General features: G+C 32.7%; 6 protein-coding genes and 2 long non-coding RNA genes across 9 annotated transcripts; 5 read left to right on the top strand and 3 right to left on the bottom strand.

Annotated features, from left to right (window-relative positions):
- The first annotated feature begins 23 nt into the window (after nt 1–23).
- On the top strand, nt 24–1,223 carry snf (U1 small nuclear ribonucleoprotein A snf). Its single transcript, XM_014240157.3, has 2 exons — nt 24–475; nt 539–1,223. Exons 1-2 carry the CDS (start codon nt 123–125, stop codon nt 834–836), a joined length of 651 nt encoding a protein of 216 aa, XP_014095632.1. The 5' UTR covers nt 24–122; the 3' UTR covers nt 837–1,223.
- Nucleotides 1,224–1,257: 34 nt separating this feature from the next.
- LOC106621344 (thioredoxin-2-like) lies at nt 1,258–1,987 on the bottom strand. Its single transcript, XM_014240158.3, has one exon. The coding sequence runs from the start codon at nt 1,724–1,726 to the stop codon at nt 1,322–1,324; it is 405 nt and encodes a 134-aa protein (XP_014095633.1). The 5' UTR covers nt 1,727–1,987; the 3' UTR covers nt 1,258–1,321.
- Nucleotides 1,920–2,878, bottom strand: LOC106621342 (thioredoxin, mitochondrial-like). The gene has a single exon (XM_070109363.1). The coding sequence runs from the start codon at nt 2,873–2,875 to the stop codon at nt 2,003–2,005; it is 873 nt and encodes a 290-aa protein (XP_069965464.1). The 5' UTR covers nt 2,876–2,878; the 3' UTR covers nt 1,920–2,002.
- A 1,212-nt stretch (nt 2,879–4,090) lies between these two features.
- dhd (deadhead) lies at nt 4,091–4,420 on the top strand. Its single transcript, XM_070110299.1, has one exon. The coding sequence runs from the start codon at nt 4,091–4,093 to the stop codon at nt 4,418–4,420; it is 330 nt and encodes a 109-aa protein (XP_069966400.1).
- Nucleotides 4,421–4,818: 398 nt separating this feature from the next.
- On the top strand, nt 4,819–9,322 carry Rnp4F (RNA-binding protein 4F). Of its 2 annotated transcripts, none has more exons than XM_014240153.3 (13): nt 4,819–4,963; nt 5,585–5,958; nt 6,030–6,205; nt 6,269–6,428; nt 6,491–7,163; nt 7,242–7,407; nt 7,469–7,553; nt 7,641–8,075; nt 8,137–8,254; nt 8,318–8,429; nt 8,510–8,630; nt 8,694–8,796; nt 8,859–9,322. In XM_014240153.3, the coding sequence occupies exons 1-13, from the start codon at nt 4,949–4,951 to the stop codon at nt 9,114–9,116; spliced, it is 2,796 nt and encodes a 931-aa protein (XP_014095628.1). In that variant the 5' UTR covers nt 4,819–4,948; the 3' UTR covers nt 9,117–9,322. The 2 variants fall into 2 exon arrangements, with proteins under 2 accessions (XP_014095628.1, XP_014095627.1); XM_014240152.3 differs by lacking the exon at nt 4,819–4,963 and adding an exon at nt 5,331–5,502.
- On the bottom strand, nt 9,308–10,841 carry Sas10 (UTP3 small subunit processome component Sas10). Its single transcript, XM_014240154.3, has one exon. It carries the CDS (start codon nt 10,735–10,737, stop codon nt 9,406–9,408), a length of 1,332 nt encoding a protein of 443 aa, XP_014095629.1. The 5' UTR covers nt 10,738–10,841; the 3' UTR covers nt 9,308–9,405.
- Nucleotides 10,842–12,105: 1,264 nt separating this feature from the next.
- Nucleotides 12,106–14,011, top strand: LOC118680782 (uncharacterized). The gene is made up of 3 exons (XR_004976373.2): nt 12,106–12,293; nt 12,747–12,896; nt 13,633–14,011. It is a non-coding gene; the product is annotated as an uncharacterized lncRNA (long non-coding RNA).
- A 4,526-nt stretch (nt 14,012–18,537) lies between these two features.
- LOC118680781 (uncharacterized) lies at nt 18,538–19,738 on the top strand. The gene is made up of 3 exons (XR_004976372.2): nt 18,538–18,839; nt 18,928–19,059; nt 19,117–19,738. It is a non-coding gene; the product is annotated as an uncharacterized lncRNA (long non-coding RNA).
- Nucleotides 19,739–26,096: the final 6,358 nt, after the last annotated feature.

The following is a 26,096-nucleotide window of genomic DNA, read 5'->3' as shown; positions in this document are numbered from 1 at the left end:
CAAACACTGTCACACAAAGCTGCCGCTAATAAAAGGGAACGTCAAAATTAGGATTTTTAGTTTTCGTATTAGCAACGTTTTGCACAATTTGTTTAATAAGTTTTAATTAAACCTTAATAAAAATGGATGTTCGTCCAAATCAAACAATTTACATTAATAATCTAAATGAAAAGATTAAGAAGGAAGAACTGAAAAAATCACTGTACGCCATTTTTTCACAATTTGGACAAATACTAGATATAGTGGCGCTAAAAACGCTCAAAATGCGTGGTCAGGCATTTGTAATTTTTAAAGAAATTGGTAGTGCGTCAAATGCGCTACGAACTATGCAAGGATTTCCATTTTATGACAAACCAATGCGCATCGCTTATTCTAAGACCGATAGTGATATAGTGGCCAAAATAAAAGGCACATTTAAAGAGCGTCCAAAGAAGGTTAAACCACCAAAGCCGGCACAAGCCACCGAGGATAAAAAGTGAGTATACATATTATCAGTTTAATACAAAGTTTATTTACGATGTATGTTTTTGTTTCACAGGGATAAAAAGAAGAAGGCGGCAAATGCTGAAAATACGAATCCTAATACACAAACTGAACAACCACCCAATCAAATTCTTTTCCTCACCAACTTGCCGGAGGAAACAAATGAAATGATGCTGTCTATGTTATTCAATCAATTCCCTGGCTTCAAAGAGGTGCGTTTGGTGCCAAATCGTCACGATATTGCCTTCGTAGAATTTGCCACCGAATTACAAAGTAACGCTGCCAAAGAGGCGTTGCAAGGTTTCAAAATAACACCTTCACATGCTATGAAGATCACCTTTGCCAAAAAGTGAAAACCCAATCACAGGCTTGAGGGCATCTTCACGATCTATATATTTAAATTTAACATAACAGTAGTGTTCTTTATGGCTACCCTCACACGGTGTGCTCGATTATGTGCATTCATTTTGCTAATAGTTAGAATTCAACACAATGAAATAGTAGCTGTAACAAAACATAGCTGCTAAATAATGAATTGATTAAAGTTAGTTTCCTCAATATCCCTTTTAATAAACATTTCAATATACTTTTATAAATTATACTAGTTCATAACTTGCACAATGACGTGTGAGGGTTAATCTTCTGATAATCTGAAGTTATATAGTACATTTAAGTGTACCATATTTCTTCTGGAAATAAAGTGCATGCCATGTTTGGCAGTGGAATGTAATAAACAATAATGTTTAATTTGCAAAGTTAAAGTACTTGTGTAGGTAATTGTTAATTTAAAGCATGATAAGTATATTGATTTCAGGAAAACAAATCTAATAATATTTCATTAGTCAAGGACAGGTTCTTCCTCAATTATTTGTTCGGTTTCCACAATTTCTGGCATAATTTCTACGGGTATTGGTTCGCCGACATATTTCTCCATATTCTTGACTAGTTTCTCAGAGTTGCCTCCAACGAATACATCAATAACATGATTATCCTTGATAAAAACGAATGTTGGCATGCTGGTCACATTGTATTCAAGCGCTATGTCTTCACAATCATCCACATTGACTTTCAGCACAATTGCCTTCTCGGCATATTGTGTGGCCAACTCTTCTAATTTTGGACTAATAATCTTACATGGTCCACACCAGTTTGCAAAAAAATCAATGACCACCAATTGTCCAGAGCCGACGGCTTCCTCCAGCTTCTTGTCTAGATCTTCTTTATTTTGTATAATATACACCATGATTTCGAAACGTGTAGACGAAGTGCTGTCAAATTGTATGCTTTTTCAGAAACAATTTTTCTTTGAAAGACAGAAATTTTTATTTTCAATATTTTCAGCCCTTTAACAGTAAAATCTCAACAATGTGGTTGTGAATTGATAGAGCAATTTTTTGTTTCTTTAGCAAGGTGTAGTTTGGTCAAAGAAAATCGAATTATGGTACATGAATTGTCAAACATGATTATTATCAGCGCTTCAAACATATAATCGTATTTATTGAATAGTTAACAATTTCGATTAAGTTGGCGCCAATGGAGAAGCTTGAGCTATTTGTGCAGTCGATTCAATAGGTATCCTTTGCTGTCCTTGTCCAGCTGTCGTTGTTGGATTTGTCGTTGGTGGGTCACTAACGACATTCGTTGGTTCTCCCACATGTTTTTGTATGGTGCTCATTAACTTCTCTTCACTACTTCCGGCAAACTTTTCCAAGACTTGACTTTCTTTTAACAACATAAACGAAGGCATCATGCTGACATTGTTGTCAATGGCGATTTGTTCGCAATCATCTATATTAACCTTCGCTATAATCAATTTACCACTATATGAAGCTGCAAGTTCTTCGAGTTTCCTATTTATTAGCATACAAGCGCCACACCATGGCGCATAAAATTCAACTAATAAATACTTATTTCCCACATCTTTCAATAGTTTAATGTAGGTAGCACTTTCGGTTATTATTATTAATTCATTGACCTTATCTCCAGCAGGAGTGTTTGGCGGGGTGACTGTGCGTAATGGATGAACTGTAGGTAATGGGTGCATTTGTGTAGCTTGTAATGTGGTACTTGCTGGTGGCTGATTTACAGGAGCTGTTGGAGGTGCTGGTGTTGCTGCGTGAGCTTGTGTGGAGATGGCTGTGGTATTTGCAACTGGAGGAGCTGTTGTCGTTGATGGTGGGGCTGGGGTTGGTTGTTGTCGATTCCTAACCGCTGTTGCTGGTGCTGTATTGGTTATGGGTCTAGGCGTTTGTTCAGAAGACATTTCAATTTTATTTATTTCCAATTTAAAAGACAATTGTAAAAAAAACGTACGAAATTTTGAAATTTCAATTTGATAGTTTGTTTTAATAAATAAATATGCCAACTTATGTACATACATACAAATGTACATATACCAATGAAAACTTAGCCTTATTTGAGATTGCAATAAACTTGGTCTTTGCTCTAAGCCTAGATCCAATAAAATCGTCATATATGTACATATGTACCAATGCATGTATTTTAAGGCCAACAGTCTATCAAAAAAAAAACATTCTTGGCTTTTCAAAGAAAACTCGTGCATAACTAAATCTAAATAAACCAGAAATTGAAAAAAGCCAGAAAAACATCAACAATGTTGGAAGCAATGTCCGTCTGTCTGTCCGTATGTATATACGAGAAATTCGGCACACATCCGTTTCTTCCAAAGAAGCTGCTTATTTGTCGGAATAGCCGATACTGGACCACTATATCATATACATAGCTGTCATACAAACTTAACGATTAAAATCAAGGTTTTGTGTGGGAAACTTTTTTATTTGGCGAAATATGTAATTTCACGAAATTTGACATGGATTAATATTCAAGGCAACGGTATACATAATCTACCAACCGATCAAAATCAAATCCATTTATGGAAAGCTATTTTATTTGACGAGATATCTTCACGAAATTTGGCTTGGATTATTATCCAAGGCAACCCTATTAAATCATTTAGATCAGACCATTAAATCATATAGCTGCAATACAAACTGAACGATCAAATTCAATGTATTGAATGGAAACCTTTTTTGTTGTGAAGGGTACATTCTTGTTATTTTCATATTTAGACAAATTTTTCTAGAACAAAATTTTAAATGGTTTCGCTGCGATAGCGCAAATAATCTTTTAAATTTACACCGGGAGTTACATAAGCATACGGTTTTATGTTAAATATTCTATATACTATGTATATACTTATGGATATAAAGAAATACATAAATATATGGTATACACAAAATAAATCCGTTACCAACAATTATCATAATGATAATACAGTTAAGGCGAGGGTGCATATTAAACAATTGTTGTTTTTTAAATTATTTGTATAACATACATACATACATACATATGCATATGGCTATGTAACTAAAACCGATAAGCAACAAACTTTAGCCTAAATCTTGCATTTTAGAATAATGTAACTAAATGCGAGATTACTTTTAGTAAAGCTCGCAAAGTGTTATGACGTCCCAGTTGGATTGTTAAGAAACTGGAGTTTATTTCATTGTAATTTTGTTTGTATTGACCAAGTTTTCTTTTATTAAAAATTATTTTGTCTCTAAACGACGATTTTCAAAAAAACAAAATGTTGCACACTGTCCGAAGTAATGCTGATTTTGATAGACAATTGTCGGCCGCTGGCGGCCGTTTGGTGGTTGTCGATTTCACGGCCAGCTGGTGTGGTCCCTGCAAGAGTATTGAACCCAAAGTCAGAGCGCTATCGCGTAAATATAAGGACAAAGCAGTTGTGCTGAAAGTGGACGTGGACAAGTGTAGCAATGTGGCGCATGATTATAGAATATCTTGTATGCCCACATTTGTATTTATAAGAAATGGACGTAAGATCGATCGTTTTTCAGGAGCCGATGAAACGGAGTTGGAGTATAAAATGGCAAAAATGGCTAAAGCTAAGTGAGACAAATAATTAAAATGTAAATGGAAACTATAAAATTAAAATTTTAAATATTTATAACAGAGGTTTTGAAAAAATTGTATTTGTAATGTAATTGACTTCATTGTATTTAAAAGAATGTAAAAGGCATCTGGTATGCCATTTAAAAACTAATGAAACATTGTAAAACTATTATATTAAATGTATGTTAAACTATGTAATAAAAACAACAATGAGCTTAAGAATTTGGATTTTTACTTAAAAAAACATCATTGTTATAACTGTAACATGATCACTAAAGTCGAACTTAAATTTCAAAGAGGGTTGGCCTATTTCTTGTTAGAACTTTGATTTGCGATTACGGTATTTAATAAGATTCAAGGAACAGTTATGTTTTCTGTGGTTAGCGGATAAATATAGGTACCAACTTCCCAACAATACGCTATAGTGTTTAGATTACCTTCGATTGAGTGTCTTGCGAGTTGTATGCTAAAAAAAATTACAGTTTGCATCGCATACTTAAATTAACAAACTTAATTTGGATTATTTGAGATGGTCAACAGAATGGTACGGCATTTTATATTGGTTGTAAAAAATAATTTTTTGAAATAAGTGGAACTAGCACATTTAAAAAAAGTATTTAATTTAAATTATTAAAAATACATAAATATACATATTATATTTAAACTGTGTGAAAAATTGGTAAAAGGTATGAAGCCAAAATACCAGAAGTAAACAAGAAAGTCCTTGAAATGTTTGTTAAATTATTAATATATAATATGTTATATTATGAGTCGAGCAAACTCAGACTTCCGCCACTTTTTTCTAGTCCACGCATTAGTAGTATCTTATTGGTTAGATTTTTACGAATACCTCCCACAAAAGAATAGAAAAATCCTAATCCACGTTCTTTGTGAATGTTGTAAAAATTGTGACGAGAAGAAGAAGAGAATATTTTTTGTCTAGCCATTTGTATGGATTTTCGATTGAACGAGATTTTTCGTAAAAATATAAATATTTTGAACAAAATGAGTGTTAGAAATGAAAATCCGCAAACAGACGCCAAAGCGAATAATGCAGAATTAGGCGAAATTGATGAAGCAGAAGTAACCACATGAAAACATAGTATTTCACAATATTTTGTACACATTTTTTGATATAATTTTATTTTTTTTCCTGATATTATAGGAGGAAGCTTTATTAAAATCTGATGATGAGTATGATGCTGTGCGTACAAAAGCACAACCAGTAATTGGTACTTTGGCCCCGCCAACAGCAGTACTCACGGACGAAGATTCACTTATGAATGAAGCTGCGCAGCTACAAGACGGCACAGTTGGTATTGATGATGCCAGTTTAAGTGATGAAGATATAGCCGAACCAACACAAGTTGCAGTTGGACAAATAGTAGAAAATGAGCTCAGTGAGGACAGTGATGACGATGATGATGATGACATGGACGATTCAGAAAAGGCATTGTCGGCATATAAAAAGTTATGCATAGAGTTGGATGTAAACCAATATGCATACGATAAATATATACAACTATGTGATTTAGCACAGTAAATATCTACAATTATGTGTTGAGAATCTATTATTTAAATGAGAGATTACCTATTTTACATATTTACAGTACTACAGACGACCTGGATATCATAAGAGAAGCATATAGCCGTTTCTCCGCTGTTTACCCGTTGTCACAAGAATTGTGGTTAAAGTATTTGAGTATTGAAATGAATGTAGCTTTGTCTCCTAAAGAGATGGAATTTGTTGAAGACCTTTTTCGAAAAGCTTTGGCAGATTATTATTGTATGTTAATTGATAAGTAATTAGTGATTTTCACATTTCATTGCAATCTCATTACTTTCTTAGCAACTGCCATCGCTTTGGAGTTTGCGGCAATAGCTCCACGTTGCGCTGATCCTGAGAAAATATGGTGTGAATTATTGGGAACTTATGGTTTACATTGTCTTGAAGGCCAACAGTTTTTCAAACTATACCGGGAGTTCATATCGGTGCATCCTGCTATGAGGTAAACATTTTATAATAAATTGTATATAAGTAGCTTATATTGTATGCCTAATTTTTTCGTAGTGTGGAAGCAAAACAAGAGGCGTACATCAAGAGTTATTTGCAAGAATTGAAATACCCTCTTTTCAATATGGAAGAGAGTTATATTGAATTTAAGGTTTTTTATCAAAAAAACAAAGAACACATTACACATGAAATAAGTTGGGAATTGTTGGATAAAAATTATTTCAAAGCAAAAGAATACCAGAGCAAAATTTTACCTTTCGAATATAAACTAAAAGAGTTAAATGTTAAGTGCTATCGCGAACGTGCTGAGGTCTATATGAACTATATCAAAGAAACGGATAAATTTCTTGATGAAAATGTGTTGCAAACAGTTTATGAACGAATGGTGGCCGCCTGCTGTTTAAATATTGATTGCTGGTTAACTTACATCGACTTTCTCACGTATCGCGATGCGTACGGGCGACCAGAAGAATTACAAGATTTACCTATTTTCCGCCAAACAGCAGTTGATGTAAATAAGCGGGCACTGCGCAATTGTACATGGTCGGAAAAATTATATGTAAAACATATGCTACTGCTGGAACAGTTGGGTAAATCGCGGGAAGAAGTACAGGAAGTTTTGGAATGCTCTATGACAGCTGGCTTTCAAACCGCCGAGCAGGCTGTTATTGTCTGGATGGAGTATTTAACGTATTTGCGACGGCACACGAATTACGAGAATGACGATGAGGTAGATTAATTTATACTTTTTTTTTAAACATATTTTGAGTGCCAAACTAAATTCATGCGCGGTTTATTAATATTTCAGTGCGACATTCTACGTAAAAATTTCAATTTAGCTTGGACTATACTCGGCCAGCAATGGGGCGTTTTAGCGGATTGCAATTGTGAGATCTTACAATTGTGGGGACGTTTGGAATATGGACCGTTACGTGATGCCAAACGTGGAAAAGAGCTCTGGACAACAGCTATGGGTACGTTCGTTTATTTGAGATGATTTTTAGCATTTAACGGTTTTGATTTAAAACAACGTAGAAAGTGCCGACAATGCAACACGTTCAGGACTGTGGATAGAATTTATCCAACTGGAGCTGCGACGAGACTTGGAAGCCACCAGAAAGTGGGTTTCTTTATAAACTTATATTATTTGCGTTATTTTACAACCCAAATTCTACACATTTTAAGCTAAATGTTTTATTTTCCATAGATTATTTCGCAAAGCTTTACATTCACCCGGACTTGACAATCCGATAGTAATTGTCGCAGCTTGGGAACGTTTCGAACGTTGCAATGGCACAACCAAAACTCTTAGTAACTGCATAAAGGAATGTGCTGAATTCAAGTTACAGTATCGTACAGAAATTTCACCTGTAAAATCCGATTCGATGGCAGCTAATAAAAGTATTCGGGGCATAAAACGAAAGACAACCGCGTCGACCGAGTCCACACTACCGGAAAAGAAAGCCAAATCAGAAATATTAAAGAAAAATATACAACCTAGTGGCAAGAGTGGAGGTGGTGGTAGTGTCAATGTACCTGGAACAAAGCGTGTGGAAACAGCCACATTTAAAGAGCATGAAAATGAAGAGATAGATTTGACCAAAGATCATTTACGCATATTTCTCAGTAATTTGGACTACAGGTACAAGACGCAGCGTGTATTTAGTAAGAATTAAACTAATAACTTAAACTATGCATTTTAGCTTATCAGAGGATGATATTCGTGCCAATTTGCCGAGTTTGAAAATTGTAAATGTGACGCTTATACGCTCTGCGAATGGCAAAAGTCGAGGGTTTGGTTATGCAGAACTGGAAAACAAAGTAAAGAACCAAAAGTTTTATTTCAATTTATGACGACTGCAGCAATTTCTATTTTCATTTAAGGTTGAAGTCGAGAAAGCGTTAGCTATGGACAGAATATCGGTGAACGGTCGGCCATTGTATATATCCAGTGTTTTGCGCGACAAGGAAAAACGACAGAAATTTAAGTATTCGGGTAAGTTTATATATAAGATTATTGCATAGCTTAGCTTCAACGGAAAGAGTCTCACGATAACTTTTTTTTTAATTATGCAGACGATGTTGAACCAAAGAAACTTTTCGTAAAAGGTTTACCCCCTGACACCACAAAGGAAGAATTAGAGCAGATTTTTGGCGCATTCGGCAAGTTGCAAGATGTTCGTTTAGTATATCACAAGTATGTTACAATTAACGAGTTATGTCATTTAAGTCAACTGTTAAAAACTTATTTTAATTGCAGAAGTGGTAAATTCAAAAATATCGCATATATCGAATACCAAGATGAATCAGCTGCAGGAAAGGCGGTGCTTGGTACAGATGAACTGGAACTGCGCTCGCATATTGTAAACACTCATATAAGAAATCATTTGGTTTTTATGGTATTAATTTATTTTTAAATTTACAGATTACAGTGGCGATCTCAGCACCGCCTCCAAAACCCACTTCGACCGCCATAAATGCAAACAAAGTGCTTGGTGTAAGCAAAAAACATAATAAGGCTTTTGATCAAAAGCCACGTATGTCACTTATACCAACAGTGGTGCGTAAACAACTAACCACTGCGCAAGATATTAATGCCACCAGTGCAGCGACTAGCAAAGCAACAAATGGAGCGTCTATTTCAAAAACAAATGAGGACTTTCGAAAATTATTACTCAAATAAGTGTGGCTTGACGTCATTGAATGTTATTTCGGCCACTACCGATTATTATTGCGGTAGTATTTACCTACCCTTTTGTGAATTAAATAGTGATTAGATCGTAAATATTTAAAAAAACAATACACCATAATAATGTATTAATCTTTGTTTACATTTTGTCCTTCCTTTAATAACACGAAATAAAAGGTAATATATATTTTTTGTATGAACATCATTATGTTTTGTATTAACACTTTGCACGTAATCTCTACTCACAAACATTGTGAAAATAAAAATATAATTTTTGCAATCGTTATACTTTGAATTTGACACTCTTGCTGACCGTCGCTTTGATACCGGATATTTCGCCACCATACCGTGTTGTTTCTTTGCGTACGGTGCGTACTGCACCCTTGCGTCGTACCAAAGCTTTGCGGAACTTGTTGCGATGCTTGACGCGTGGATTGCGCAATTCTTTTTTGCGCGCTGGTGTGAGACCTTTGTTTTTGGCAATTTGATAGGTAATGCCACGACGTATATCCTCATCCGCATATGGATTGGCTTCAGTTAGATTCATATCTTCATCTTCATTATCTTCCTCTTCAGACTCCTCATCAGCGTGTTTGTCATCAATTTTAATTTTCTCATCATATTTCTCAAGTATACCCAATTTTGTCTTCTTCTTAGACTTAGTTCTGTCAGCGATATCCTTCACATTCAATACTTGGAATTTATCACCATCTACAATTCGCTCTAATAATGCCTCCAGTTGTGGCCGTATTATATTATGGTATTTATTTTGCAACTGTTTGATGAGTTTTTTCAATTGTAATAAACGTTTTGTAACTGGGTGGTTGCGTACAGCGGTACGTTTAGCTTTCAAAAGCAAGTAAAATGCTACGTTCGAACAATAACTGAGCGCTATATTTTGATAGAGCTCTGCAAATTGTATAGCAGGTATCTTTGGCACATTATTTTGACGCACGTATAGCATAACAGGTGCTATAATCTGTTCCACTTCTTTGACATAATTCTCAAAATCATCCACAAGTGGTGCAAACTCTGGTGAATCTTCTTGAAATAACCTCAATTTATCTCGCTTAGTAATGCCGGCAAGATCAGCTTTAACTTCGATTGGTTCTACCGCAGCAGTTTCCTCTTTTAGCTTTGTTTCTTTAGGTTTAACGGCATGAATAAGTGTGTCATCGAGTAAAAAGTCCTCTTCTTTCATTTGTTTTGCTAAACGCATTTGTATTTTTTTAGCCTCCTCTTCCTCCTCCTTGGCCATCTCCTCTTGTTCCGCAGTATATGTGTCATAATCGGGATCCACAAAATCTGTATTGTAATAATTGCGGCTCTTATCGCCCCAGTTTGTGGTATCGGGTAAGTCATCATCAGTCTCGGCACCCTCTATATCGCTACCATGCATTAAAGCTCCCACATCATCCTCATCGTCGTCCTCATCGTCACTTTCATCGAACGCCATTAGGGCGTTTTCTTTGCTATCGTCCTTACGTCGGTGACCTTGTCGAACTTGGCGCAGCAATTCTTTATCATTTTCGCTGTACTCTGCTTCAGAATCCGTAGGTTCATAATCGTCGGCATCATCATATCTTGTTTGGTTTATATGAATTTTGTCACTCATTTCACCATAAGCTTAAAATAATTTTTAGCTAAATAACTTCAATTTTACTTATTACACGTGCGATTTGTGTCCAATCAAAAAAAAACAGCTGTTTAATGACATTCTTCTTTTTGGTTCGTGATATTCACAAAAACTAAATATATTAGAGTTGCCAATGTTATTAATTATTTTATGAAAACTTCTGTAAATATGAGATGCATCCTGCTAATTTACGTCACCCAAGTTGCACTTAGAGGTAAGAGTGGCGGCATTGTTGCGATCCTAACACTAACCTTATTCAGCTTTTGCCATCTCAGAAGCCCGTAAGGTTCCCGATTATGTGTAGCGTGGAGTTCCGGCGACGAGGTCGGAACAAAGAGAGAAAAATGTTGAGTGAATGCGTTTAAGGGGCCCACAAAGATGGTGAGTGTCATGTTTGGACTCTTTGTATGCAGGACATTCAATTTTGTATACCGCGGTCTATTTTGGATAAGTAGGAGTTTACCCTGCTACAGTATCTAGAACGAAGTTGCGCTAGGGTCGCTCTAGTTTTACGTGGCAACTCGAACTCACAAATCCCACAACAGCGGGTTCTATGTTACTCGAATTGACCAGGATTTTATCCGGTCAAGGACTGTTATTTTGAAGAGCTAACCCTGTTTGTATCGGTAAGTAACAAAACAAAAATATTGCTAAATTCTATGGTGGTGTTTACCCTATGGATCCTATTACATTGTCCTTGGCCGGATAAAAATTCGGGTCAGTTCCAATACCAATTAATTGTTAAACTGTTAATACGAAGAGACCGAAATCCTAATCATCGCCTTCTTCTGACTCAGACTCCTCCGCTTTGGCTTTTGCCTTTTTTTCGGCAGCTGTTACAGCGGCAGCACCTGCAGTTGGAGCAGAGGCAACAGACGCGACAGTTGTGGGAACGTATGCCAACCAAATCGATAATTCCAGTTATTCAGGAGTGAATTGAATGTCGAGAGAAAAAAGATTTCAACATGTTTACAAGTTGAAACTGATAACTTTTCACTGCGATAAACCTGGTAATTGAACAAAAGGAAGTGTCCATGAAGCAACAATTAAGAGCATCAGTTCTCCGTTTCCATAACAGTCGGATAATTTCTCCACGAAAGCAACAACAAATTGAGAAGTTGAGTTGGAATGAGACTTTACGATTCGTCTGGATTGCAACACAATTTTTAACGTGAAATATAGTAATGATACTGTTACATATTCTGAATTAGTATGTATGTATATTTATATATATGTAATGCCAAAACGTTCAAGCTCATCTGTCAAGTATATTCCCAGAACATCAGGGGTTACTTATCAGCGTTCCTAACATTATCGCCCCCTATAACTTTCAGTTCGTGAGGATCATTAAATTCATTGCTGCACTTCATAGATCATTTGTCAGTGTGCGAGCAGAACAACAATTGCAAAAACATTCCGATAGTTAACGTTATCACTTCTTTGTCGCGACCGAATTTAAATCTTGTCCCAAGACACACAGTTGTTTGATTATGTACAAGTATATGCGTACATTAGGGTGCGTATGTACATGCAGGGTACGTGTTGCACAGAGTATAATGTTTTAGTTTGCTTAACAGTTGTTTGTAACACTTATCTAATCGATGCTTAGTAAGTATTTGTACACCATGAATTCAGTAAAATTTTAAATATCTGGATCAAACTTCGTGTACTCCTGATGAGCTTCGTGTAGCATATGGGTGGAATATAATATCTGCCACTCCCATGAGCCTTTATTTGAAAAAGTAATTTAAAAAAGTACTCATTAGTTAGTCTAAGAAACTCAATGCATTACATGGTATCACAGTTCGGAAGTTACAAAAATTTTGAAAAGTTAAGTCCGGCGCTGTAAAAAGTTTATTGTACATATCTTTTTAGTCCTGTATTTTTTAAGGGGAACCTAGCATGAAATTTTGAAACAAAAACATTTTTTTTTGCATATTTCGATATTATTATTATTTGATCGATTTTTTCGATAATTTGTCTTCCAGAGCGTGGTGCGTCTTTGACATCGAAATAACCGGAACGGAATCAACGAAACCAAAATTTCACGTAATTGACTGTTACAATATCAGGACCATAAACGCCATTCACATTTTCAGCCGCCAGGCTTGCGTTTTCGCCTTCATCGAAGAAAAACTGTAAATATAGCTATTTTCTCCTTGCAAGTGTCCATATTTGACGCGCGCTGAAAAAAAACTGAATCAACCAATCACAAAACTGTCAGAAAAGCCTTTTTAGTACGAAATGTCATCTTTATAACGCCATCTAGCCGAACCCGATCGGAATTATACAACGCGAGATACAATAAAAATAATGAATTTCTTTACATATACCTTTTATACCTTTAAAAGTATCATACTAAAATTTCAAAAATTTTTTGAATTACAAGCTTCTCAAGTTCAGTTCAATCAGCTCAATTAGTTTATCTTAAGGGGTTAGGGGTAGTCAGAATTTTCATAAAATCAATTTTTGCATTTTCGTTAAGTGTAATATCTTCAGAATATTCTCTGAAAATTTCAAGTTGATCCGATAATTACTTTATGAGTTATTCGACAAATAACAAGGAGCGCTCAGGAGCTCTAGTGTGAAACTTTAAATGCGTTTTTCTCAAAACTATGTTTTATGAACTGGTGACAACTGTAACTCGAAAATCGCTTAGTAGATTTTAATGAAGTTTTTACAGGTTTTAGAATACATAATAAACTCCGGCCTGATTGAAGGATTTTTTTTTTCAAAAATTTAGATTTGTTAAGCCCAAAAATCTAGAAAATATTTCCTGAGGCCGCCATTTTGTTAATTTTTGAAAAAAAAGCTTCGATCAGGCCCAGGATTATCTATTTATAAAACTAATTTTTTCTATCCGATTGATTTTAGATGAACCTTCAAGGACTTATGGTTGTCACCGCAAGGACCCGTTTTTGGAACTGGGAACTGGTCAACACAGTGGAAATTAAAATTTTTAATTTTTTATTTTCGTGACTCCAAGTCAAAACATTGTATAATAATGCCATATTACTACTTTTGTAAAATAACATGATTGCTATTAAAGCAAAAAAAAAATACTGAAAGTTCTAATTTTTTCGTGCCTCTGTCTACCCCTAACCCCTTAAAACGCGTTTTTCTCGAAACAGTTTTTTTCGAATTTGCTACAGTGATTACTCGGATATAAATGATCCGATCGCTATCAAATTTTGTTGCATGTTCTGTATGTGGTGATGATCCAAAATCTAATTTTTGTAGGCAAAAACGACCAAAAATTTTGGGTAAAATTCTTGTTAACTTTTTTAAGGGGTTACATGGGTTTCGCCGAGTAAAAAATGGCGTATTTATAATCTTTTTTTTTTGATAAAATATTTTATTCAAACTTTTTATTATTCCAAAAGATATTTTATAAAGATTTTTTGCAATTTTCAAAGGAAAATATTCAAAACTCGGCTATTACGATGTCATTTCCGGCAGTCCCTTGGTAAAAGGTGTTTCAGCGTTGACAGCAGAGCTGCTTACAGGATCATCAAAAATAAAAATAAAAATATACGTGTTTAAGGCCATTAACTAGGTATTGGACGAAGGAAAAGCCAAAAAGTGAAAACAATGCAAATTAAATGTTGGCGAAAATTTCGCTGTTTTTTAAATACTTGTATGTAGTTGTAATTGAAAAAAAAAATTCCTTCGTACAAGACCTTGTAAATTATATCTCGGAATCCTACATATATAAAATTTCTTTAAGATCGGTTGAGTATTACGCTAGAAATCTTGACAACCGACTTTGGAAACACAGTTTCGAGAAAAACGTGTTTAAAGTTCTAAGTGATTATATAGCTGACCTAGAGCGCGCAACTTTTCAAGGCTGTATCTTCAAAACTATTACTCGGATAAACTTGAGATTTAGGACAATATTCTAGAGATTCTATAGTACTAATTAAGAAATTTTTTAAATATTTTTTGTTAATTTTTTTTCGTTCCAAAATGTGAAATTTTTTTCTTTAAATAATTTACTTGTTATTAGTAAAAGATATATAAATACATACTTGAAATTAAAAACATATATATACAATTATATTTTTCATTTCCTGTTTTAAACTGTCACATTAGGTGTGCTCTTAAATAGCTTGGATTGATATTTGACTATCTAACTAAGGACAGAAAAACCGCTAAAATCAATGAATTTACATAATATCTGGCTATAGAAGGCGTTAAAACATTCTGAGAATGATTTGTAGGTGAGAAAATTATAATATCATAAAAGATAATATGACCATAGTTGTACTTCATTTCCAAATCAAAACAAAGTACTATTTGATTTACGATGATGGAAGTTCTATTTAAAAATATCCAAATTAACAAATAACACGTGCCATCTGCGCTCATTGAAATTTCATTTGATTTATGTATGTCGTTAGCCTCATAGCATGATTTTTGGAAATCGCTGGGGTCCAGATTAATAGTGGCATGGCTATTGGTTAAGTACAATATATAAATGAAATCAAATATATGGAATCTGTTTTTAAAGATCAAAGTTCATTGCAACTTTTTGTATTTTAATTAGAGGCTCCCGGTGAGAATTCAAAAACCTTATATTTCTTATGCTACTTAAGGCACACGACTGCCGATAACAATAATGACAATTGAATGTATTTTATGAAGCGTTCCGCTGAACTGGCCTTAAACAATTTTTGACAAAATTAATTGGCAAAAAATATTATCAGTCAAATTCGCTTCATTCTGGAAAATAACATGTAGATAAGGATTTTGAAAGTGAACGCTATAAGTATGTTATTTAGAATGAAATTATTAAAATTAAAATCAAAAATCTGCGCTACTACAAGAGAACATAAATATGTTTGTATAGATATGTATGCATGCAGTTATGCACAAGGACTATGTTAATCGATCGGAATATTCTTGCGGGTCAGGGTTTATTATAAAATTCTATATATTTTTTTCTAGCGTGTAATTGACTATTGGAAAAATTATGCTGGAGTTCTAGATTTATTGCTATATTTTTTGGAATTTTTTTCACCTATTAAATAAAATTAATTTTTATTTGAAAAAAATAAAAATAAATAAATTAAGACGCAATTTAATAAATAATAAAATCTGTTTACGCAGTAAACGGATGTTCTTCTAGATTAATATTGACCCATCGGAAATATTGCGAATACGTTTTTATATTAGTAATTACATATACACAATATTTACTGATAAACAATTATTTGTTAAATTATGCTATCGCATATATACATATATTGTATATATTTATGTATATACATATATATTATCATTTTTATACCAATTATCAAGAATATTAAAGATTGTAATAGTCCCAGGTAGCGTATAGAGATGGTGGTTGCCTTGAACTATTCGATTCGTGAAAATTAGAGAAATTAGTTTATTCACAGTAATGTATGTGTATATGTAGGTACATACAGTGTCAACCTTCTTTTATGTCTATATGTAAACATTGAATAACTGTATCGCCTTTTAAATTAGAAATATCATGTGATCAAAATTGACCCGGACTGGCAGCAAGAAACTTTTTTTTACGTATTTTAATACAAATCTTTATTATCGTCTTTAAAATAGGTTTCTTTTGAACCAATAGAAGCATGTCAACGCTTAATCCAATTTTCCATGCTCTTTTAATAAGCCTCGGCTATGATGGCCTTCAGTCTTTTCAGTGAATTTTGGTTTTTTCCGTTTTACTAGATTGTTGGACAGTTTCGACGTCATATTCATAAACCTACGTCTCGTCAGCAGTAATGATCCATCCAATGAATATACTACGTTGTTGAGCAACTCTTTTGCGACATCTATTGTACTCGACATCGTTTATGTAAAAGTTTCAGATCTTTTGTTACGAGTCTAACATTGACCTTAACTAAAATGTGTTGAGTCAATCCATAAGAGATGTTGAGATTCTCTGCTATCTCTCTGCCAACATGACGATTTTCGTAACTGTCAAAGTTATTCAATCCATAAACGATGACTCACCATTTATATTTTATATACATATTTTCTTTCTTTCTTTACATCTTTTAACCATAAATATGTTTACATTATATATGTACATAAAAATCTCTGGAATAAATTTTCAAAAACATACGCTGGGTGAAAGAATTTCGAGTATAATTTTACTGCAATGAGTTGTGATGCCTTGTGCATTGGGGCTCGTACAAACGCTGATCGTAGTCCAGCTGATAAACAAAATTTACCTTCAAAATAAGGCGTGTTATTGACAAATACAAACTTGTTAACGTGTACAAGGAGTAAACCTCTATCGCCATACATACTCGTATAAGTACATGTGTATATGTGAATATACTTGTATTATACTTATACTTATTATGAAATCAACAATTACGAGTACAGTCGATAATGTACTCAAATTTATAATTTAAAATTATAGTCTAAATAACCCAAAAGTCCGAGCATGCTACACTAAACTAAGGATTTATTATTAAAGTTTTTAAATTATAGCACGACAAGGAAATCCAGTCAGCAGAAACCTTAATTCCGATTGGACCAAGATAGAACAATGAAGAATATAGATTCGGAGAGGTTGGCGTCTAGAGTAGAAATTCGGAATCTTTTATGACTTAGATGAGATGATGACGTTGTTGCTTCTAATGAAATGATTTATAATAGTTAAAGAAATAAGATAGACTTGTTAAATACAAACTACTCTGAAGGCATAGAATAACACTCTCAACTGTTAAAAAATCGGTAAAAAATGCAATGAGCAAGCAAATAGCCCCGAACCGGTGTTGGAACGAGATGATATTGAATTCAAGATGAGACTCACTCAACAATTTATTGGAATCACCGCTTAAGGGGTTATAGCCACTTGTGAGAAAATCGACTCACGGTCTTCTTAGATATATACATATGTCAGGTAATGATATAAGGAATAAAATTAATAATAATTTTGATTTTTAAGCGACTTTGAAGTGTAAATTTTTCACAAAAAAAATGACTTCTTTTTTGGGAAACCCGCCATTTTGTCAGAAAACTAAATTTTAACTAATTGTTCGATTAATGCCTGTATTACCCGGTTGTTATAATTTATTTTTTGTTATTAAATTTGGGAGTTCCTAAGCAGAAAAATCGTTCTCACCGCAGATACCATTTTTCGGAGGTTCTCTTGGAGATCGGCAACAGGATCAAGTGAATTCGAAATTTTTTAAAATGGATCACCGATTATTAAAGTACATACATTAAATTCTGTAAATGCCCATATTTTTTATTTATTTCTAAAATAAAATGCCTCTTCAAAAGGAAACTTCACGAAGACAAAAAAATAGTCAAAAGGATAGTTGATCGCTTGAGATCCTTGCAGAACAGCAATATGTTTTTTTAGAAGATCAATAATGTTTTAAATAACAAAAAATCGCAGCACTGCATCTCTTCCTGTTACAGTCTAAAATTGTAGGTATTTATATATAATATAATGGATAATAATTTTAAGTGGTACGCATATTTTATAAACGGTTTATCATAGTCTGGCATCGCTCGGTTTGTTGTACATATTTAAAAACTAAAATCTAAAACCAAAAACACTATAACAGAAAACAACTTGGCAAAATCTTATTGGTGAAAACTGATGGGCTCGTCTACTGCAAATGCAAATATGTTGGTTTGCATGTATGTGTGTACATGTATATAAGAGTATTTAAGGCTTTTGATATGTGTACAGATGTGAAGAGGCGTGAATAATCAGCTGATTATCAGCGTCAATATACAATAATATTTACTTCACCATGGTCCAGTTGAGATGTTTTATTTATTGTTTACATTTATGCGTGAATATGTATGTATACGATCACATGCTGTATAAAAATCTTCGAGGAGGATTATCAACGCTTCATTCAGATTTTTGCACATGATCACATCACACGATTTTAAATATTATTCACAAATTGCAATTGCTATTAATTAATGAATAATGAAAGGGCTTGTCTGAGCACCGTTTTTACAATATGTGCGAAACTTTTTAATATAATCGAAATGCATTCGTTTTTAATTAAAGTTTTTTAAAGTATAAAAACTACTCTGGGATTCTGTTTACCTAACCTAACAAGAAAGTAAGCAGACTAAAACTATTTTTTAAATCACATATTTTAGTTATATTATATTATATTTATTTTTATACCCTGAATCGGGTATATTAAGTTTTCCACGAAGTTTGTAACACACAGAAGGAAACGTCGGAGACTCCATAAAATATATACTACATATAAATGATCAGCAGGACGAGCTGAGTCGATTTAGCCATGTCTTCTGTATATCTGTGTACATACATATGTAAGTATATAATTGACTAACTTGAAAGAGGAATAACGACTAACCAATTAAATCAAGGGGCAAAGCCGAATATCCTTGACGTCCAGTACCACCAAATACTGAGAGTTCTGTATTATATGCTTCTAAATCCGGATGAAACAATTAATGGGGAACGCCACCGACAACAATGCATCAAATTGAAGCGAGGGATTGCCGAAAAAACGCCCTGAATTTCCGTCTAGGCATGAGACAATAATTTTCCATTATGACAACGCTTGGCCTCATGTTCCAATGAAGGTTAAGAACTATTTGGAAAACAGTGGCTATGAAGTTTTACTTCACCCGATTTGTAACCCAGATCTTGTCTCTTCTGAATACTATTTGTTCCGGTCGATGCAGAACGCCCTCACTGGAATACGGTTCAACTCACGACAGGATATCAAAAATTGATTTAAATAATTCTTGGCGTAGTTCTTTTGGAATGGAATCAACAAATTGCCCGAAAGATGAAAAAATGTTATATCTTCATATGGGCAATACTTTGAATGATAATATTGTACACATTTTTCTTAAATAAACGTTTAAATTTTGAGAGAAAACTACAAAAAAATCTTGTAACGAGTTCTTAAGCACTCCAAACATAAAAAGAAAAAAATATAGTAACTATAGTATTAACAGGCACTTGAGATATCGCTGTCTGTAGCCCAACCTATCTATCTGCTCTACCGTTAATCGACTAAAATTTGCAAAACATTGATGAAACATCACTGCGTCTATAAAACAGTTCCGAAAAATTGGTTTAATTTAGCAAAAAAAATGCAAAAAAATAATTTTAAAAACAAGGAAAGCCAAACTAAAGCAGAAAAAGAAAGAGAAGAAGTAAGCACAATAAACACATACACTTTATTGAATCAAATTGTAGCTACCATCTAGTTGATCTGTCTACTATAAGATGAGTAACAAAACTGTCTAAAGAGCACGTGTTGAATAGTATCTATCATGCAAAATTAACACCCACTTTGCAGTCGGTTGTATTTTCCTGTGGTCAAGGGTTTCTCTTGTGAAGACGTGACATTTTAATATGAACTCAAAATTTGCCTTTTCTCAAAATATTCCAATATCTGTACATGTACAAAACTAGGTGGGCGGATGGGTGTGTGCGTCAAGCAAATGGAAAATTTAAAAACAATAGAAATATACATTTGTACCAGAAATCTATATACATGTAGGAGAATATTTATTTGTCCCCACATCTGCTCGGCCATCCCACATTTTCGTTTTATTTCGCTGTGATCTTGTTGACTTATGTTTAAATATTATATACCTATATGTACATATATATATTTATAGCAATGTACTAGTGTGATATACATATAATATTTTGTATATAAAAGAGGACTATCAGCCAGGCACGTTCATATGTATATTATCGGTCCTATGCTTGATTTTAAGAAAATACATTTCTTTTACTACTTTTTTTTTTTTTTTTGATTTTTTATGGCTTTTTGTTTCGTTCGAATTTTTTGAAATATAAAAAGCGCGTCGACATTTTAACACATCATTTGAAGAAGGAAAATATCTTGAAGAACACACAAGAACCGTTTAGTGATTCAAGAAAAGTGCATTTTTGATAGAATTTATAAAACAAAAGTTATTGAATACTTCAATATTTAATAAAGAAAGCAGAAAGGTTGTTAGTAAGATTACTTTTTAATTATATTCATTTTATGAAACTCTGTTGGTGCCGCCCTTTAGCAAGTAAGGTTATTGGAAAAGCAGATACCATAACTGAAGCGCTTTTGAGTTGAGTTGATAAAAAAGTATAAAAAAAGACATTACACAAATCTACAAGTGCAGATAATAGCCATAGACGGTATACACAAATATTGGCATTGTTTATTGAAATAGCAATCTGAAATATTGCGTGGCAATAAGCAGAAATTACTCGCATGTGTGCATCCTGTCAACAGCCATAATTGATTTATTTGGTTTAATACGCGCAAGTGATCAACTCAGTTGACTTTCAAATACCGATAAGGCAAATAAAAACAAGTGAAATTACACAATTCTCTAATAGAGAGACATCCAATTACATATATATATATATATATATTGTTCCTGTGCAAATTTAAACGTAAGTACTTTTACGTGTTCCATTTATTTTACAAATGAGAGTACATACAGACATACGAACATAGCATACGAGTATGAAAATTCATTCAACACAGATTTTAGAAATCGTCTATTTTACTATGCAAAAATACCGCTTTTGTTTTTCGATTGTTATTATTTTTTTTTTACTAAAACAAATATCACAGGAATACGCATTAGTGTCACTAATACCTGTTCGCAATACAGTGGTGGGCAGAAAACTGTGTCAATAGATTTAAAAATTTAAAATTTTTATCAAAAATGGAGGAAAATTTGTAAAAACAAAAAAAACGAAGCGATAAATGGTGTGAATGATCTTAATTATAAATAGTATCGTTGTTGCAAATTTATTTATTTTAAAAACCCTAAAATATTTATTAAAAACAATTTTCAAATTTCTGATCCCAAATTGAAAAACAAAAAAAAGATAATCCTTAGTTTATAATCAATAAAAAATTAATTTTAAGTTTTGTGCGCTTGCGTACTTCTAGTTATACCATTTTGAACTAGAGCACATAATCAACATCGTCTCAAATTTGGAATTAAAACTTTAAAATCTAATTTTTAATACAAAAAGTTCCTTCATATTGGTGTTATTAAATTAGGCTGCATTTGACAAAATTTTTGAAAACTTTCTTTTATAAAATGACTATAGAGGTATTCACACCCGCTTTGTTAATTCGTTGATCGTTATACGGTATTTTTTTACGTACAATTTGGTTTTTGTAAAATTAACAGATTATCGTTCTACCTGTTTTTTGTTGTGTCGTAGACTAAAAAGGTCATTGATTCATTGCGAAAAAATACGTTTGCTGCTCGCTACAAACTAAATTTATATTAATCAAATTTTTCAAAAATAAGTATTTAATAAAATTAAATCAACTGTTTTGAAACAAAACAAAAAAAGTAGTTCAACACTACTGAGATAGAGCAAAAAGTATGTTTACAGTAAAGTATTTTAACCAAGTATCAACTAACGAATTACCAGATTAACATGTTCGGTCTGAATACTCCTTATGATTTTCTTAATAAACAAATATCTTTACAAAAATATTTGAAACAACTTTTTTAGATTTTTGTCCCTAATCGATAAATAAATAATGACTACTATATAAATTATAACCGTATGAATGCATGTTTTATCTACACATACTCATCTCATTTGGTTTACTGGGGTATAAACAAAACAGGTCGTTTAAAGGTCGAGTTAAAACCATATAGACAACAGTGAGTTTGTTTTGTATATTTTCCATTACTTTTATACATACATTATACATACAGGTGTATATGCATATATGAGTTAGTGTATATTGTACATACAAACATAGGGTATTTATTACATTACAAATAAACTTTCCGCATTTGAATAATCAAAGAGGCTCAGGGGTTTAGAAACGATATCAAAAGAAAGAGCTTACAGTTTTTAGTATTTCAGAACGATTAATAAACATTTAGTAAATAAATTAATTTAAGCTCTTTTAGTGTAGCTTTTCAGAACGATTAATTAAGTTTTAGTAAATGAATTTAAGATTTTGGTATGCCTGACTTCATATACATATATTAAAGAATTTAAATAAAAAATCACCAAAATATTGAAAATGACACAAAGATGATTGATTGTTAAAATGGCACTGAAATTAAATGAAAATTTATGAATTTAAAAGTTTATGATTTTCTAAATCAAAAATGAGAAAACTATAAACTTGTTGCATTGGAAACAAATTTTAATAACAATATTTTTTTCTACTGTTAATCTTTTGCATTTTTTTTTTGTTTAATTGATATAAAAAATATTTAGAAATTGAAATGTGGTCAAAGATTTGATTGTTGAAATAAAATTATATTAACTGTGTTAACCTACTCATCGGGTAACAAAAAAATTTCTTGATCATAAAAAATATTGTTTCTGCTGTAACAGAAATTGATTTCAATTTAGTAGTGTATACTTTTGGCTGCTGCATACAGACCTATACTTAACTATATATTGTATATGTATTTACACCCTGAACAGTGTATATTTTGTAAGTTTATAACACTGAGAAGAAAACGTCGAAGACTCTTATAAAATATATTATATATGCATATATAGCGTGACGAACTGAGTCGCTCTGTCTATATTTACAAGAAGCTGCTCATTTGTCGAACCCCGCTGATATATGCAGAACCACTATAATATATAGTGACATACAAACTGAACGATCAAAATCAAGTAGTTGTATGGATACTTTTTTATTCGACGAGATATCCTCACGAAATTTGGCATAGATTGTTGTTCAAGGCTGCACTGCAATCTCCGAATATATTATTCAGATCGCACCACTATACTTGTAGCATATAGCTGCTATACAAATTGATCGATCAGGTCCTTGTATGGAAAATTTTTTTATTTGACAAATTATCAGCACGAAATGGGGCACAGATTATTGTCCAAGGCAACAAGACAATCCAAAATCAAGATAATGATATTTTTTACCCTTTTATGCTATAAGAAATTCAACTACGAAGGGTATTATAGCTTCGCTGCAAGTTTTATCTTATTCTGTAATATTTTTTATAATAATAAAAATAACAAGGACTTGACGCTATTTTGATTTTTTTTTTTAATTTTTCAATATTGGTACTTAAATTTCAGAATTTAGAAAAGCCAAAGTCATTAATAAATTGCGATATGTGTATGTATTTTTTGGTATTATGCATGAAAATACAATAGCTTAACAATTAAGCTTAATTTTATTCAATATATTCATTTTGGATTTTCAAAACTTTCAAAATTTGCAGACAAGTTCATTCAATAAATATATATGTACATATGTAGGTTAGGTTACTTTGGTAGGCTTCTGAGCCATGCATAGACCAGTTTTGATCCCTAGCGAAAGTAAATGCATATATAATTTATAGGCAAGTATATTTTAACAAGAAACCACTTGAAATATATCAAATATGTATTAGTAAAGAACCGTTCATTCAATATTATACAATTAACCAAAAAATTAAAAATTCAAATGTCAAAATAGAATAAAACATTATACTAAAATATGTTGACCGGTTAAGCAAATATATGCAAAAATTGAAATATATTAATTTGCTACAACAGCAAAGTAGAAACCGCTATTTGAATGCCAATATACCCGTAGTCGTTTACGTCAACAGGCGCCAAGTGAAAATAAATCTCAAAGCAAATTTTTCCTTAGCGCAGATGCTCAACTCGTAAGCAAATGAAATACTAATTTTTTATATATATTGCTTTTTAATTCCTTTTAAGCGGCAATACATAAAAAAATGCGACTTGTGGTTGTATAATGAAAAGTGCTGCGCATTTTTTCTCTAATCATTTTAGCCTCCCTACAATCTCCCTCCGGGTGTAGGTATCATACACATTTGCACATGTGTAGATACCACAACAATAGCGTCAGCGCATTTTGAATTGCCAAATAAGATTGCGTAGGACGGTTAGAAACATTTTTTTGGTTAAAAATATATTGGAAATAAGAAAAGTGTCATCTGCTGTGTTTTGCATGCGATAAATTATAAGATAGCAGACACTTTTATTTTTTTTGTAACAAAAAAAGAACATATTTGGCAACAAACCAGGGACCCAAACAATACTTCAGCAGCAGTATAAGAACAAGCAGCACGGGACTTGAAAAGTGTGGGTGCAATGACGTGCCTTCCTTCGCTTTTCAAAGCGCTAATAAGTATACAACTACGTATGTAAATACCGATTTTGTTGTATGGATGTATGTATGTATGCATGTAAGACTTTATGATCGTAAATATTGCAAAGTATGTATGTATGTACAGTTATACATAAATAAGCGTGCGTCATAGAAGTTGACCACGTGAGTAGTTAACTCGGCAATTGTAATGATATATTGATGCATAGATGTATAATATAGAGTATTTCCGAAAATATTTTGAAAACTTTCCATTGTTAGCGCTCTTTAATTGTACAGAAATAATTTTATATGTGTATGAAATTAGTGATGAAACACAAAATATATGTTAGTAAATTTTTATTCTTTGGTAATTATTTACATATGTATATTTAATTTGATTATGAAAGTTATTACTGAAAAAATTAAAAAAAAATGCAGATTACCAAACAAAATTGTATTTTTTTGTGTCAGAATACTATCCTATCTGCACATTACCTAAATACGATTTGGTTTTATATGAAAAAATTTTTCACTTTTGCATAAACAAAATTTCGAAAACACAAAAATGATGACGAAATAATGAAACATTTTGGGTATTCTATTACTTTTCTTGTTGTGGTAGAAATGTGTTATAATGGAAATATGTAAATACATACATATTTAAATAAATTGTAATATATATATGTATATATATGTATATGTATACAGACGTTAAGCACGTACAGACGTTAAGCACTTCGGTACTTTTCCCTACAAATTTCCATTACCGCGCCCATTGCATGCTCTTCGTTGACCCTCTTGCATATTAAGTGCAGCCGAAGAAGCAGAATGCAAGCGGCAGCAGCGAACGAGCCCACTTTCTGTTGGCGCGCAGATGAAGCGACGTCATACGATAATACTGCAATAACAGCAACAAATTGAAAAGAAGAAGCAGAATCTGGTCAGAGTCTAGTATATATGATTACTAAATGCATACAAGAGAATACATATAATATAATAAGCATATGTATATATGTATGTATCTCTACAAACACGCCTGAGGTCATACGTATACATACGAGTATATGAATGCAGATAAGAAATAGCGGCAGAAACAGAATGCACTGTGAATTTGAGCTGCAAAAGTATAAAGCCAGCTACAGTTATTGATATAGTGTATGAAAAAAAAACAAAAACAACAACTGTAAAATGCATATTTTCGGAATATGTTTCCTTATAATACATATAATTATTAATGTATATATGCATACA

The sequence above is a fragment of the Bactrocera oleae genome, chromosome 5, assembly GCF_042242935.1.
Source record: "Bactrocera oleae isolate idBacOlea1 chromosome 5, idBacOlea1, whole genome shotgun sequence".
Taxonomy (NCBI): domain Eukaryota; kingdom Metazoa; phylum Arthropoda; class Insecta; order Diptera; family Tephritidae; genus Bactrocera; species Bactrocera oleae.
This window is presented reverse-complemented; position numbering and strand designations above follow the sequence as displayed.